The 14,947-nt window shown below is 41.9% G+C and overlaps 1 protein-coding gene across 1 annotated transcript in view; it reads left to right on the top strand.

Moving 5' to 3' along the window:
- Positions 1–14,355, top strand: part of LOC101858341 (molybdenum cofactor sulfurase) — a gene marked incomplete at its 3' end in the record, with an annotated part of 28,797 nt that extends 14,442 nt beyond the window's left edge. Inside the window, 7 exon segments of the mRNA XM_013082283.1 lie at positions 4,365–4,456; positions 4,863–4,939; positions 8,589–8,788; positions 9,445–9,561; positions 10,840–11,125; positions 12,449–12,591; positions 14,193–14,355. Coding sequence (XP_012937737.1) covers positions 4,365–4,456; positions 4,863–4,939; positions 8,589–8,788; positions 9,445–9,561; positions 10,840–11,125; positions 12,449–12,591; positions 14,193–14,355 — 1,078 coding nt within the window.
- Positions 14,356–14,947: the final 592 nt, after the last annotated feature.

The raw sequence follows: 14,947 nt of genomic DNA, 5'->3' as shown, positions 1-14,947 counted from the left end.
GGCGGTGGTGGAGGGAGCTGTTCGTTATATTGAGGAATGTTTCCCTCGAGGAACTCGAGAAGAAAAATGAACATCAATTCAGATCGTGTCTTGTGGGAAGTTTGTTTTTGTGATAGAGATCTATCAGGACCAGGGAGTGAGAGAGGCATTAGATGGGATGCCCGTTGGTCAAGAGTATGATCAGATCTGATCGGGTCAGGAAATTGCGTTTGCCTGTTCACACTGTATCAATAATAATATGCTGTGCTTTGCATCATCAGATTTTAGTTAGTTTAGTTTTAGTAGAGGTTTTTCGGCGCTCGCAACTGCATAAGGTCGTATGAGCGCCAGAAGATTAGAGGTGTACACAAGAGAGTAAGAAACATAAAAAAAGGAGGGGAGACAAGGACGATAGATGTTTGATAGGAAAAAAGAAACAAACCACACCAGAGCAACCGCCAACCACCACCATCGTCATCTGATTTAGTCTTGAAGTGTATTTGGAAAGTCAAATAATACCGTCTGTCGCGTGCCGCGCTCACATATTTTTTAAACGATCTGACGTGCTTGCTTTATGGTTGGTTCTTTTCGTCTAACGTATCCGAGTGGGTGGTTGGCGGGGGCTCTGGTGTGGTTTGATTCTTAATCTTCTTTCCTATCAAACATCTATCGTCCTTATTTAGCAAATAATTATTTTTACCACATTTTCCAAAAATTCCCCGAGGATTTCCGAGCTTCATGTGGTGGTTTTGGTCCTTTAGGAGTCTTTGCAGTACGCTTTGGTAATCCATTAACACTTTCATAGTAATACATTTTGAAACATTCCTAGCTGTCTTTTTGGGGGGATATTTTTAAAAATTAGGACTCTCCGTCAAGGTGGTCCTTGACTTTTGTTGTAGTCTGTATAAGGACCAGGGAGAAGAATGGCGCGCCTCTGAGAGCGTGCGGCGACACAAGGGGAGACCACCACTCCTCACTCCCAGAGTTGTGTGTCGTTCAGGGGGACGTAATTTCTCAGGGGAACTAACTGGGGGGTTTTGTAATGAGCGGACTGGTCGCGGGGGATCGCCCGATGTCGCCCGGCATACGCTACTAACTGATGCAAAATTCTCCATCGTTCACCTCTCTCTCTCTCTCTCTCTCTCTCTCTCTCTCTCTCTCTCTCTCTCTCTCTCTCTCTCTCCCGCTCTCTCTCTCTCTCTCTCTCTCCCCCCTCCCTCCCCCCTCTCTCTCTCTATTTGTCTTTGTCTTTCTCTTTTTTTTCTCTCTCTCTCTTTCTTTCTGCCTGTCTGTCAGTCTGTATTGTGCCCCCCCCCCCCCCCCACTCCCTCATGACCGTAGTTATGTTGATGTGCTTGTGTTGTTCGAACGAACGAACGAACAAACGAACAGAGTGAGTTAGACACCCTCGTTGACTGCTTTAAAAGAGATCTAAAGACTCGCTTATTCATCTCTTGACCTACGTCGTCCAGAAGTTGATTAAAAAAAAAAAATGGGGGGGGGGGGGGAGAGGGGGGTTATAAAGCGAGCACGGAAGATGTCCAGATTCTTTAGTGGCGTATAGATTTTCGTTAATCTGTTGGTATATTAATTTTCGTTCAGGGGGTGCAATATGATGAACCTATTGTTCTCAAATGTTTGATATAAAATCAGGGCCGCGTTACCGGTACCCGTAAGGCTGTTTAGGCTGTAGCCTTGGGCCCCGCGCCTCAGGGGGCCCCGCGCTTGCAAACACGACGTTTAAAAAATGTTTTTCAACAACAACAAAATTGTCCTCTTGTTGATTTATTGTTGTTGTTAGTTGTTTATATTGCTGTTGTTTTTACAGTTGTTGTTGTTGTTGTTGTTGTTGTTGATGTTGATGAGAAGGATGTTGATGCTACCGCTGTTGCTGTTGTTGTGGCCGCTGCTGTTAGGTTTCGGCTGCCTCATACTTTGTGACAGAAATAGATCTATAAATGTGCTTGTCGTCGTCTTAATCCACATTATTGGTGGATACCGGTAGGCCTACATCTAATCACGTTTTACAGTATAGCTTTCCATCAGTACGGGGTTACAATGCGGTAGTAGTAGCATCAACGTCATTGAGGGGCCCCGGCCCCGCGGCTCATGGACAGCCTGAGGCCCCGCACTTAGTTAACGCGGCCCTGTATAAAATTCTCGGAAAGACGAACTTCTCGTTGATGATACTCTGGTGCCTCAATACCAGTATTTGCACAATGTTTGACACCCAAACCCAGTGAATGTTGGATTCTAGTTGAAATAGTTCTGCCTTTGAATGGGCTTTGAGTGGTGAGCCGTCACAATTCAGTGAAGAAAACTTATATTATCCTATGAACGCCTCAGAAAGCACTGCGGAAACACCACAAGGCAGTTGCTGCAGTGGAGCCCACTGGGAGCACGAAGCAGGGGTAGGCCACGGGAAACATGGAGGAGATGACGTGGTATGGGACATGGGACAGTTGAAACTCACTTGGAACGAGCTTGGAAGGATGACCCAGGACAGAGATATAAATGGAAGGAGCGTATGTGGCCTATACCCTGCCAGGGGTGAAGGACATTGATGATGATGAAGCTACATTTAGTAATAGGTCATTTGTATAGCGCAAATCCCCGCTCAACAGCAAGCTCTATGCGCTTCACAGTCTATACTATTACCCCGGCAGACCTAAGAGCATTCTGAAACTACCTCAACTTCCTGGGAAGCATACAGTGCAAGCAGCCGTTTATAGGCGCTAAAGCACTAACATACTGACAAGATCTTTCGCTGTTTGTTTTCTGTAGTCCCGCCAAGTCTTTGTGAATGAGAGACAATAAAGTCAATGAAAGTTGAAGGAGACGAATACAATGAATCTATAATGCCGATGGCAGCGCAGAGCAAGGTCAAGAAAGTTGAAGATATTTTTTGATTTCCAGTTGACACCTCTGTTTCCTTTTGTTTGTTGTTACTGTTCTTTGTTTTTGGGTACATGTTTTTGGATGACGTCATCGCGATGTGCAATCCTCCGTCTAGACCGAAAGGCGGCCATGAATGATTGATGTTATTGTATAATTGTATTTGCACATGTTTTGTGCTCCCAGTGACACAATTGTGGATAATTAAAGAGGCAGGCTGCTTCCACCCTGTCCGTTTTGGGCCCGTGGGGGGTGAGAGGGTTGCAGTGTCCCAGCGCAGCAGGCAGACGGAGATTCTTGATAGAAGAAAGACAATGTAAGACACGAATGTCTGAACATTCTGGGATCGAACTCACAGGGTGGGTGGTTGGCGGGTGCTCTGGTTGGTTTGCTTCTTCTTTCCTATCAAACATCCATCCTCCTTATTGCCCCTCCTTCTTTTTTATGTTTGTTACTCTCTTGTAACACCTCTAATATTCTGGCGCTCATATGACCTTATGCAGTTGCGAGCGCAGTAAAACCTCTACTGAAACTAAAAACAAGTAGGAGATGTTTGATATAAGAAAGAAAATGTAAGACACGTGTCTGCACTCTCTGGAATCGAACTCGCATTTCTTCTGCGTTCGGCGAGCGTCTTAACCGCTGTACCAGATATACCTAGATCTACTGGTAATGGTGTATGTTGTGGTGGGATAAAGGTGTCGGAATCCCTGGGGGGGATTTGCGGGGGGGGGGGGGGTGTTACACTTTGGTTTTGTGGGCAGTGAGAGAGAGACAGAGAGAGAGAGAGAGACAGAGAGACACAGAGAGAGACAGAGAGAGAGAGAGAGAGAGAGAGAGAGAGAGAGAGAGAGAGAGAGAGAGAGAGAGAGAGAGAGAGAGAGAGAGAGAGACTGACAGACGGACAGAAACAGAGATCGAGTGATTTTTAAGAGACAGAGAAAGACAGACAGACAGAAACGAAAATAATATAGATATCTTGTCTAGTGCTGAATGTGGTTCATGGCGAGTGCCATATGCCTTTGAACATGCAAAGATGGTCCTCTGAAAGCCCAAAGTCATGAACACATTTAATTGAACATAAGCTGACCCGGGCAACACAATAATATAATTATAAATGTATTAATATAGCGCATGTCCACGCTCTGTACACTTTACAACTGTCATTACTTCAGCTAACCAGAATGCTCAGACAGTCTTGGCTTCTCAGGAAGTACGCAGTGAAGCTGCAAATTGTCTTTGCTTTTGTTTGGTTTTTGTTTGTTTGGATTTTTTGTTTGTTTCTATCTTGAGTTACCTTTATCATTATGTCAATGTACTTCTTTGAGTTACCATTATCATTAATAGCCATTATCATTATGTCAATGTACTTCTTTGAGTTACCATTTTCATTAGGTCAATGTACCTGAGTTACCATTTGCATTAGGTCAATGTACTTTTTTCCTCCCACTCTCACAGGTGCCCTGTTGGTCAGCAAAAGAGCGTGGCCAACTCTTCACAAGACGTATTTCGGAGGTGGAACCGTTGCCATGAGCACAGCAAGGGAGAGAATTCATGCCTTCCGACTCGCTCTACACGACAGGTGGGTCAAAATTAATCAAGGTGGATTTTTTTTTACGCTCCCATTGACACAATTTAGATTGTTAAGGCCAGCTCGGGCAGAGAAGTACAACATCCAAGCAAAAAGATCAAGATGCTTGATAAAAAATATTATTTTCGTTTCTGTCTTATACTGGTGGTCATTAGAGCAGCTTTCACTGTACTTATAATTACACTTTTGGATATTATGGTGTGGGTGGTTGACGAGTGCTCAGGTGTGGTTTGCTCCTTCTTTCCTATCAAAGATCTTTTGTCCTTATCTTGCCTTCGTCTTTTTTTGTGTTTGTTACTCTCTCGCTACACAGCTAATCTTCGGCACTCATATGATCTAATTGTGTTGCAAGAGCTGTAAAACGCTGACTAAACTAAGACATTATGCTGTCTGTCAGGTTTGAGGATGGGACCCCGCCCTATCTGAGCATCATTAGCCTGAGACATGGACTGGACACCGTACAACGACTGGCAGGTACGCTTGACGTTTGAGTCTCTCTGTATGCACGTGTGTTTTTTGTGTCTGTGTGTGGCATTGTTGTGAAGGTAGGAGCTCCTCAAAATAATTAAATGGATGAGTTGGACATTATTCTGCTAATCTGGCAATTTTAATTTAATTTTTCTTTTGTTTCAACACTTTTTATGTACATTAGAAAATACATTTCTTTATAGATTTTACTGAAATTAATGGCATAAAAGAATGTAAATTTGCAGTTTCCTAAGACATTCAAGCTTTGGAAGTCACCAAACTTTGTGGCCATTTTTCACTTAGTCAAAAGAAAGACAAATGAACAAACTTTCATTAAGATGATACCAGTTACTCCATATGCCCAAGATTTGACGATCAACCGATTCCTCCATGTTTAAAGTCGATTAACTCTGTCTGTACATTATGTTTTACTATCCTATCCATACAACGTGGGGAACTCGGTGCCACCATGTTCCAAAGAGGAAATTTACTCGTTAATCTGATCCGTACGCTTTGCACAGCAGTCTGTCAAAATTATTTTTTGAGAAATACTGAAAGTTTCAAAGAGATCTTCTTACTAGAAGTGTTCTAAAATGTGAAGAATACAACCCCAGGGGTACAAAATGACCCCAGGGTGGGAAACTTCTGTTATAATCAAAGGGTCATAACTCAGTTGTTTTGCAAAATTTTCTAAATTATGTCCCCTTGATCTTTTGCCTACTTTTAGCGTATTTACTCAGGACAGATCTGGACAGGTCTAGGGGAAAACTATTCTGAGTGACATTTTGTAAATTTTACAAGAGAAGGAAAAAACTTTCTCATTTCAACCAAACGCAATTCTAGGAATCCGAAACTCACATGTAGTGTAGAAAAAACAAACTCTAACTCATTTTGTAATTTTTTTTCTAATCAATTTCTTCCTTTCTTTAAAACTAAGTGTCACTTAGAATACTTTTTGTCTGAACAAAAGTGTGAGGAAAACTATTCTAAAGCGGTACTTAGAATAGTTCCGTTTGTTTTTAGCAGAGCCATTTAAGAAGAAAAGTATTTGAACTTTTGTGCCTACAGCAGTTTTCTTCACTTTCTAGCACCGATAGCAATTTTTGAAGTGGGAAAAATATTTTAACTGCCACATATAATACTTTTCCTCAAAATGTTTTCTCAAGTAGGAGATAAAATAATTTTTCTTTGGGCTGTAATTCTCTCATTTTGAGAGGTACTGCTCTGATGTTTTAATATAAGCTGCGTCCCTTGGTGGAAGTTAAGGCCGTTGAAAAATCTCCATTTCAGCTGACATGTCGCTTACCATGGTTTTCTTCCAGACCTGCAAGATGGTTTTTCTATCTGTTCCAGAATTTTTTGTTAGCTGTCCAAAACTGGTTTTTGTGCTCTGGAAACCATTGTAGTTCTTCTTAAGTCTCTCATTTAGAAAAGGTAGAGAAGTGATAAATAGAGTATAATACTATCTGATTTTGGAAACTTTGTACGAGGGGTATTTTATAGTTTAATTTATGCTAATTTGGTTTTGGTAAAAAAGCATTTCATTCATGTATTTAGGTTGCACCACAATGCTCCCCCCCCCCCACCCCTGCTTTTCCCCCAGATAAATGTTTCCTATCCTTTCATTTTAATATATTTTTTTATGGCCTAGGGATTTTCCTGTAAGTTGATGATAGCATTTATCTTTGAAAAGTTGTCTCTTGTAATTGTAAATATTTTACATCCCCTTTGGCACAATTTAGATTGTTTAAGACCAATGAGCTGTGACCTGTCAGCTTCGCCATTTTGATATGAGTTGTCTCATTAGACTAATAAAAGAAGTCATCTCCACTCATCTCAGTTTTTTAAATATCTTATTACAACCTTGAAGCGTGGGTGGATGGAGGGTGCCACTGGTAGGTCTTACTTCTTTACTTTCCCTCTAATATTTCTTTCTGTTTGTCTGTCTTACTTTTTCCCAGCACTAAATGATTGTTATTGTACCAATGTTCTTCTTTCTACTTAAACAAACAAACAAACAAACAAACAAACAAATTAACGAACAAACAAACAAACAAACAAACAAACATCCGTGAAGCCCTTCAGTGCACGTGATGTGGTGTCTGTATATATACATATATGCAGTAAGTAGTTTGAAGGTACCATAAATAGTATGTCCCAATACTTCCCTTTCCCTTGATGTTTCTGTGTGTCTTTCTTTCAGTCCGTGGTTGGTGTGTGCTCTTTTTTTGTGGTTTTTTTTTTCTTCTTTCCTATCAAACATCTGTCATCCTTATCCCTCTTACTTCATTTCTTTGTATGTTACTTTCTAAATACACCTCTTATCTTCGGTGTAGTGTTTATATGACTCATGACTTTATATTATGTGTAAAACGTCTACTTAATAATTTTAGTCTTAAACTATGAACCTCTTCTTTCTGTTTCTCAGCACTACAATGACCATTGTTAAATTGATGTGTGCTTCTCCCCCCCCCCCCCACTGTATCATGATGTTGTTAAATGTGTTGTGTGTGGGCTTGGTCAAGCACCAGATCGGAAAATATACATTGGCGATCGTTGTAGAACTCACATTTCTGTTCAGATGCTTTCGTAAAACCTTCATTATCTTTTTCCTATCATCCATCTGTTCAAAGTCTCTAAGTAAGTTATTTTTGGTCTTCCTCTTCCTCTTTTGCCTACCGTCATTCCAGTGGGAGCCAGATGCTCATATGATCTAAATAGTGTTTTTGGTGGCTAGTAAAACGTCTACAAGTACTGTACATTTCAAGATGTTTATAGCCTTTATGTCTATTCTAGTGATGGTTTTCTAAAGTTTTAGAAAGTTGGCGAGTGCTCTGGTGTGGTTTGCTCCTTCTTTCGTTTCAGACATCTATCATCTTTATCTCCCCTTCTTCTTTTTTATGTTTGTTACTCTCTTGTGAAACCTTTTTTCTTCCTTCTGGCGCTCATATGACCTTATGCAGTTCCGAGCGCCTTAAAACCTCTACTAAAACTAAACTAACTTAAGTTTTACACCTTCCCAAGTCAGCGGCATGTGGCGTTGGTGGTCAAGGGATTAGGCTACAGGACCCTTAATTGTGAGATTGCAGGTTCGGGTGTTTGAGCCTCAGCTCGGTCCGACCTTGTGTCCTTGGGAAAAGACAACTTTACACAAATGTCTTATTTCGCTCGGTCCTTTCAGAGATGGATGTTAAACTTGGAGATTTGTCCTCTTAAATAATCTAATCGTAGGCTGCTGATTGAGGCTATACCTATAATACGTGGTTGGTTGGCGGGTGCTCTGGTATGGGCTGCTTCTTCTTTCCTATCAAACATCTATCGTCCCTGTCTCCCCTTCTTCTTTTTTATGTGTGTTACTCTCTTGTAACACCTCTAATCTTCTGGCGCTCATATGACCTTTCTGTTCCTATTGTTTTAATCAAGAAAAAATCTGAAATTATGCAAACTGAGCCCAAAAATGTGAAATTATGGGATTCTGTAAATTTTAGCAAAGAATGATAAAGGAAAATGATAAGAAATTATGCAAAAAATTATCAAATTTGACTAAATTATGCAGGGTGCATAAAACCACGGGGACAGGCCTCATGCAGTTGCGAGCGCTGTAAAACCTCTACTAAAACAAATACCTATAATACGATGTCCCGATTTTCCCCAGGTGGTATGGAGAAAGTATCACGACATGTGTTTGCTGTTGCCCGCTACTTCTACTCCAGCCTGAAGAATCTCCGCCACGGCAACGGTCAGCCTCTGGCCTTGATCTACGGGGAGGGAGACTTCACAAGTCCCAGTGGTCAAGGGGGCCTGGTCACCTTCAATCTCCAGAGAGCCGACGGAAAGTTTATAGGTTATGCTGAGGTGGGTGCGTGCGTGTGTGTGTGTGTGTGTGTGTGTGTGTGTGTGTGTGTGTGTGTGTGTGTGTGTGTGTGTGTGTGTGTGTGTGTGTGTGTGTGTGGGAGAGGGGGGTGGGGAGAGCGGGTGGTTGCTGTGTGTGTGGGGAGGGTGTATGCTCGTGTGTGTGTGTGTGAGTGTATATGTGTTAGTGTATGTGTGTGTGTGTGTTTGTGTGTGTGTGTGTGTTTGTGTGTGTGGGTGGTTGCTGTGTGTGTGGGGAGTGTGTAGGCTCGTGTGTGTGTGGTGTGTGTGAGTGTATATGTGTTAGTGTATGTGTGTGTGTGTGTGTTTGTGTGTGTGGGTGGTTGCTGTGTGTGTGGGTGGAACAGACTTCTGTTGTCTGTAAGTGTGTAGGTGGTTGGAGGGTGGTTCTGGCTGGTCTTACCTTGTTTTGTTTTCTCATATAATATTTTAAAGAAACAAATAAATACAAAGCAAGTTAAAAAAAAATAATAGTTAAACTGAAATAAATTGAAAGGAAAATGAAAATAAGTCTTTTAAGCATTAATAAATTTAATGCAAATACAAGAGTACAATCAAAATAGGGCTTTTGTTGATCCCCAGAGGAGAGTTTTGACTTCTTTGGGTTGACTCTATTAAAACTTTTATATATACCACAGGTGGACAAGTTTGCCCAGTTGCATGACGTTCATTTGCGCACCGGATGTTTCTGCAACATTGGTGCTTGTCAGCGCTACCTGAAACTCTCTTCTAAAGTCATCAAGGAGAATTTTGCTGTAAGTTTGTGGCTTTTTTTGAGTGAGTAGTTGGAAGGTTTTACTCCTATGTCCTTGCTTACTTCTTTTCTATCCCAGGTTGTTTCTGTCTTTCTGTCTGTGTGGGTGGTTGGCGGGTGCTCTGGTGTGGTTTGCTTCTTCTTTCCTATCAAACATCCATCGTCCTTTTCTCCCCTCCTCCTTTTTTATGTTTGTTACTCTCTTGTAACACCTCTAATCTTCTGGCGCTCATATGACCTTATGCATTTGCTAGCGCCGTAAACTTTACTTTTACTTTTATCCTCTGCTTTTACCCTTTCGGGTGTCGCGGGAAGAAAGAAACGTCTCTCTGTCGCCAGCCGGAGAGCTTGGGTCAGGGGGATGCCGTGGGTTGTTAATGTTTCCCTGACTCCATCTATCCAGGTCTTTCTCGGTCGCCCTCTAGCCTTGTCGCCATCAAATTTTTGGATATAGGCACGTTGTGCTGGATGGTGTGTTGGTAATCGTAGGAGATGACCGAACCCTTTGATTCCTTGGTGTTGGATGTGAAGCATGACATCATTTGTGCCCACCATTTCTCGGATTACACAGTTTCTAATTTTGCCTCGCCTGGTCTTGTTTTCTGCTTTTCTAAGGCATCACATTTCACATGTTGTAATTCTTTGCTCTAATGCCTTGTTCGTGGCCCATGTTTGGCATTGATAGGTGAGTGTTGGGATGAATATGGTGTTGATCATTTTGAGTTTTGTTGTCATGGAGATGTTAGGATGTTTCAGTAGTGGAGCAAGCTGGTAACTAACATTATTGGCCTTTTGTACTCGTGCTCCAATTTCTCTGTTCAGTCGCACATCCTCTGTGAATATACTTCCGAGGTACTTAAATTCTTCGACCTGTCTGAGACTGTTGTTGTTGATGTTTATCCTGAGTGGTTCTGGCTTTCTGCTTACTTTCATTGTCTCTGTTTTGTTGATGTTGATCTTCATGTCGTAGTTGTTACATTCTTTGTTTAATCTGGTGGTGTGGTGTTGAAGACTTCGTTCATCTTTGTGTGCCAGGCTTTGGTCATCAGCGAAGAGTAAGTCATTTAGGGCGTCTGGTGAATTGTTGGCCTCTTTAGTAATTCTATCCATATATATGATAAATAGTACTGGTGATAGAACACAACCTTGTCTTACTCCGGATGTTATCTCGAACTATTCTGTGAGTCCCTCAGACGTCCTTACTGTACTTATGCTGTTCTCAGCGTCGTAAAACCTCTACTAAAACAACAAAACTTTCCAATGTGTTACCTCCCCCCAGGCCGGTCACGTGTGTGGAGACAACATGGATCTCATCGACGGTCAGCCCACTGGCGCTGTCCGCATCTCTTTTGGCTACATGTCCACTCTCTCCGACGCTCGTGTCTGTCTGAGGTTTATCGCAGATACTTTCCTGGACAAGCCCGCAGAAATCCCTTTGTTTTCGTTCCCCGAGTGGTATGTACAGAGGTCGTCTGAGGTGGAGAGTACAGGCAGCTTGACGTCACCTGGAAATGCCGAGATGAAGACAAAGAGAGAGGAAGTAGCGCAAAATGGAACTGTCAAAAGTAAGTGGGGGGGGGGGGGTGTCAAGTATACTGATTTGTTGTCAGTGGTACGTTGGAATTTCATGCTGTTGACCTAGATTTGAATTTGGAACACATTGAGACATTTCATTTTTCTGTCTTTACTTTTACAGTTTTGATCCCTACTAAAGATGAATTTTTTAAAGAATTATCACTGGATGTAAAGAATAATTTATGGAAAAAGGTGTGAATATCTCACTCAAACTGAAAGAGGAGACTTTGTTTTTGTAAAAACAATTAGAATTGTTGGAAAAAATGTAGCATCTAGTGTCAGTGTGGAATGCAAGAAGATTGTTTAGTGCTTTGGTTCAATTGATGAATTTCTCACTAACCATCTGTTCAAGTGGTCTGAGCATGTCTTTCTTGACCTATGTCGGCCTCTTGTGTCCTGTTTTTGCCAATGGGAGCAGGATATTCAAGGCTTTATGACAATTTTAGCGTCTCAGAAAGGAACTCCCAGGTTCTGCATTATGTCTCTTTCTTATTGTATTTATTAGTGACCATCCCACGCAGGCTTATTTCAACACAAGTTGATTTTGATTTCTGTTCCTTCCTCATGCTAAACACCAGTGTCTGTGGTGTAGTGCTTAGGCTCTGTGTTGTTGCAGGAAGGAATCCTAAGTGATTCCTGAGCTCAGAGAATTTTTATCAAGTTTGTTTTAGTAGAGGTTTTACGGCGCTCGCAACTGCATAAGGTCTTATGAGCACCAAGGGTGGATGTCAACAGAGAAGTCCTTACAGGGAATTGGGCTTACTCTGATCGCCTCTCTAGCTTCAACAGCACAAAGTCTGCTTCGACTATCAAGGCACCCCGGAAATAGCAGGTCACAAGAGTGTGACAAACATACTGAAGAAGTAGAGGAAAATGACGATAGTAAGGATTTGGAAATAAAAAGCAGCAGTTCCCTGTTGTAGTTCAGGCGCAGTTATGAGAATGACATTGTTAAATCAGCCCACTTACAATTCTACTGTGCATTAGAACGATAAATGTCCCCCCTTAGGGAATGGCCTAAAGACACTACAGTCGGGGAGAGAGAAATAGAGAGAGAGAGAGAGAGAGAGAGAGAGAGAGAGAGATTGATCGATTGTCGAGGGGTGTTATCAAGTATCTTTGTCTTTGTGCTGTAATGTCCATAGCACGGGCTGGTCTTGACATGCAGAGTAAAAAAACACAAAAAAAACAACATCTTCCAAATGATCTTAATTGTGAAGATTTGGGTATAAAAACATGTACATTAAAAACAAACGAAACAAACCAGTTAAACAAATAAAAAAATGCGTTCACCGTGTGTTGTGCCCTCCCAGATGACCTGACCCACGTCACTAACGGTGACCTCCAGCACCAGGACGCCGTGACAGGCCCCAGCGTGTCGGAGACGTGCTCCGAGTCGACGCGGAGAGTCACCGACATCTACCTGTACCCTCTCAAGTCTTGTGGGGCTTTCCGGGTGAGTGACGGGTCAGAAGGTCTACAGAGACCGAAATACAGTTGAACCTGCTTTAAAAGCTACCTGTCATCATCATCATTGCCTTTCTCACCCTGGATCGTGGGTGGTTGGCGGGTGCTCTGGTGTGGTTTGCTCCTTCTTTCCTATGAAACATCTATCGTCCTTATCTCCCCTTCTTCTTTTTTATGTTTGTTACTCTCTTGTAACACCTCTATTCTTCTGGCGCTCATATGACCTTATGCAGTTGCGAGTGCCGTAAAACCTCTACTAAAACTAAAAACTAACTTACCCTGGATCAGGATATAGGCCACGAACAAACGCTTAAAGGCTACCTGTTCTCTACTGTTATTTCTATAAAGAACCACTTCCTCTCCCCCAATCCCATTGGGTTTTTTGGGGGGGAATCATAGAGCCACTGTCCTAGACGTTGACCTTTTAAAGACAATCACTTTTCTCCTCGACAGTGCCTGACTGTCTTGAGCAATTTTGACCGTATGTTCTAAACTTATGTAAATTTTTATACATATATCGTCACCATTCCAAGAAAAGCTAGCGACTTTGATTAATGTTTCATTGCTTACTATGTAAAGCACAGTTAAACGAGGTTGAACATTTTTCTTGATAGGCCTACATGTTTGATGTCAGACTGGTATTGCTATCTTTGTAGAAGTGGATTAAAATGCAGTAAAAAAGCTCTTGTTGGTTATGGGTTTTTTTGGGGTTTTTTTTTTGTTGTTCTAAAGATTATTTCAGTGACGTGTTCTAGAAAAATGAACATATATACAAAACATCTTCCTTATCATCAGCCAATTTTTGTCTTGGATACAATTTGACTTTTCATAAGCCCTGCTCACAATTACGCATCCATATTGAACTTAACAGTGCAGATTTGATAGAATGTATCATGTAACAAGTACTTTGTCTTTCAGGGGTGGGGGAGGGGGTGGTAGTTAGACTCATGACACCACCTTTGAAAAATTATAGAGTTGTAGAACTTGCTGAGAACGTTCAGAAATAGATGTGTTCTGTTGGCTTTCAAATCTTAAATGTCCATAATTAAGTGAAGCTGGTCGCATTCTATGTGAGTGTCACATTTAGACAGATACACAACAATTATGAACCCACCAATTTTGTGCCAGTGTTGGTGAGACTGTTCACCATGGCATGCAAGCAACATGAGTTCGATTCTAACATGGGAGACTTATTTTCTCGAGTATCTCAGTTTGTCTGCCAGGTTGCTGTTAGTGTTTACTGCTCAGCCTGGGTTAGCCCTACTGGCAGAGTTGAAGACATAAAACAGTGATTATAATTATTTTTTCACTATCATGACCAAAAGTTTCTCTTGGTGTCTGCCAGACCGGTGGCGTCGGTGGGCCTTGTGGTTAGGCTACCGGACTCTTAATCGTGAGATTGCGGGTTCGGGTGTTCGAGCCTAAGCTCGGTCCGACGTTGTGTCCTTGGGCACTTTACACGAATTTCCCTCTTGGCTCAGTCCTTTCGGAGACGGACGTTAAACTTGGAGGCCTCGCCTCTTAAATAACCTAATAGTGTTGATAGGGGCGTTAAAACTATACCATTTCACCATTTTTTTAATCTGCCAGACCAGTGAGTGGGAGATGGGCACCAAAGGCCTCCTGTACGACCGGGAGTGGATCCTGGTCAGTGACACGGGAGTGACCATCGGTCAAAAGAGAGAGCCCAGGATCTGTCTGCTGTGTCCAGAAATCAACTTGAGCACCCGGAAATTGATTCTCAGTTTTCCTGGTCAGTGTTGTTGTCTGTCCCCGGGGTTTTATGAAAAAAAAATTTAAAAATTCTGAAATTATGCAAACTGAGCCCAGAAATGTGAAATTGCGTGAATCTGTTGATTTTAACAAAGAATGAAAATAATCAGAAATTATGAAAAAATTAATGATCAAATTTTTGCTAAATTGTGCGGGGTGCGTAAAACCACGGGGACAGTGTGGTACATATATATGGGTGTCTTTGATAGTGCTGGGGCTACTGATAGTCTATACGGGTACTTTGTTCTTGTCAGCTGTCTTCTTCCTCTTCTTCGTAATGTGGGTGGTTGGCGGGTGCTCTGACGTGGTTTGCTTCTTCTTTCCTATTAAATGCGCCGTAAAACCTCTTACTAAAAACTAAAACTAAAAAAGAATAGAAACTGTTTGTCTTCTGTCTGCCTTCACTTTTGTAATAGAAACAGTATGTCTTCTCTTTTGTCTGTAGCTGTTGCAACATGTCTCCTGGTTTTTCTGTAATGGAAACTGTTTGTCTCAGTGGGTGGTTGGCGGGTGCTCTGTTATGGTTTGCTCCCTCTTTCCTATCAAACATCTGTCGTCCTTCTCTCCCCTTC

Source organism: Aplysia californica, unplaced genomic scaffold (assembly GCF_000002075.1).
Source record: "Aplysia californica isolate F4 #8 unplaced genomic scaffold, AplCal3.0 scaffold00167, whole genome shotgun sequence".
In the NCBI taxonomy this organism is placed as follows: Eukaryota; Metazoa; Mollusca; class Gastropoda; order Aplysiida; family Aplysiidae; genus Aplysia; species Aplysia californica.
This window is presented reverse-complemented; position numbering and strand designations above follow the sequence as displayed.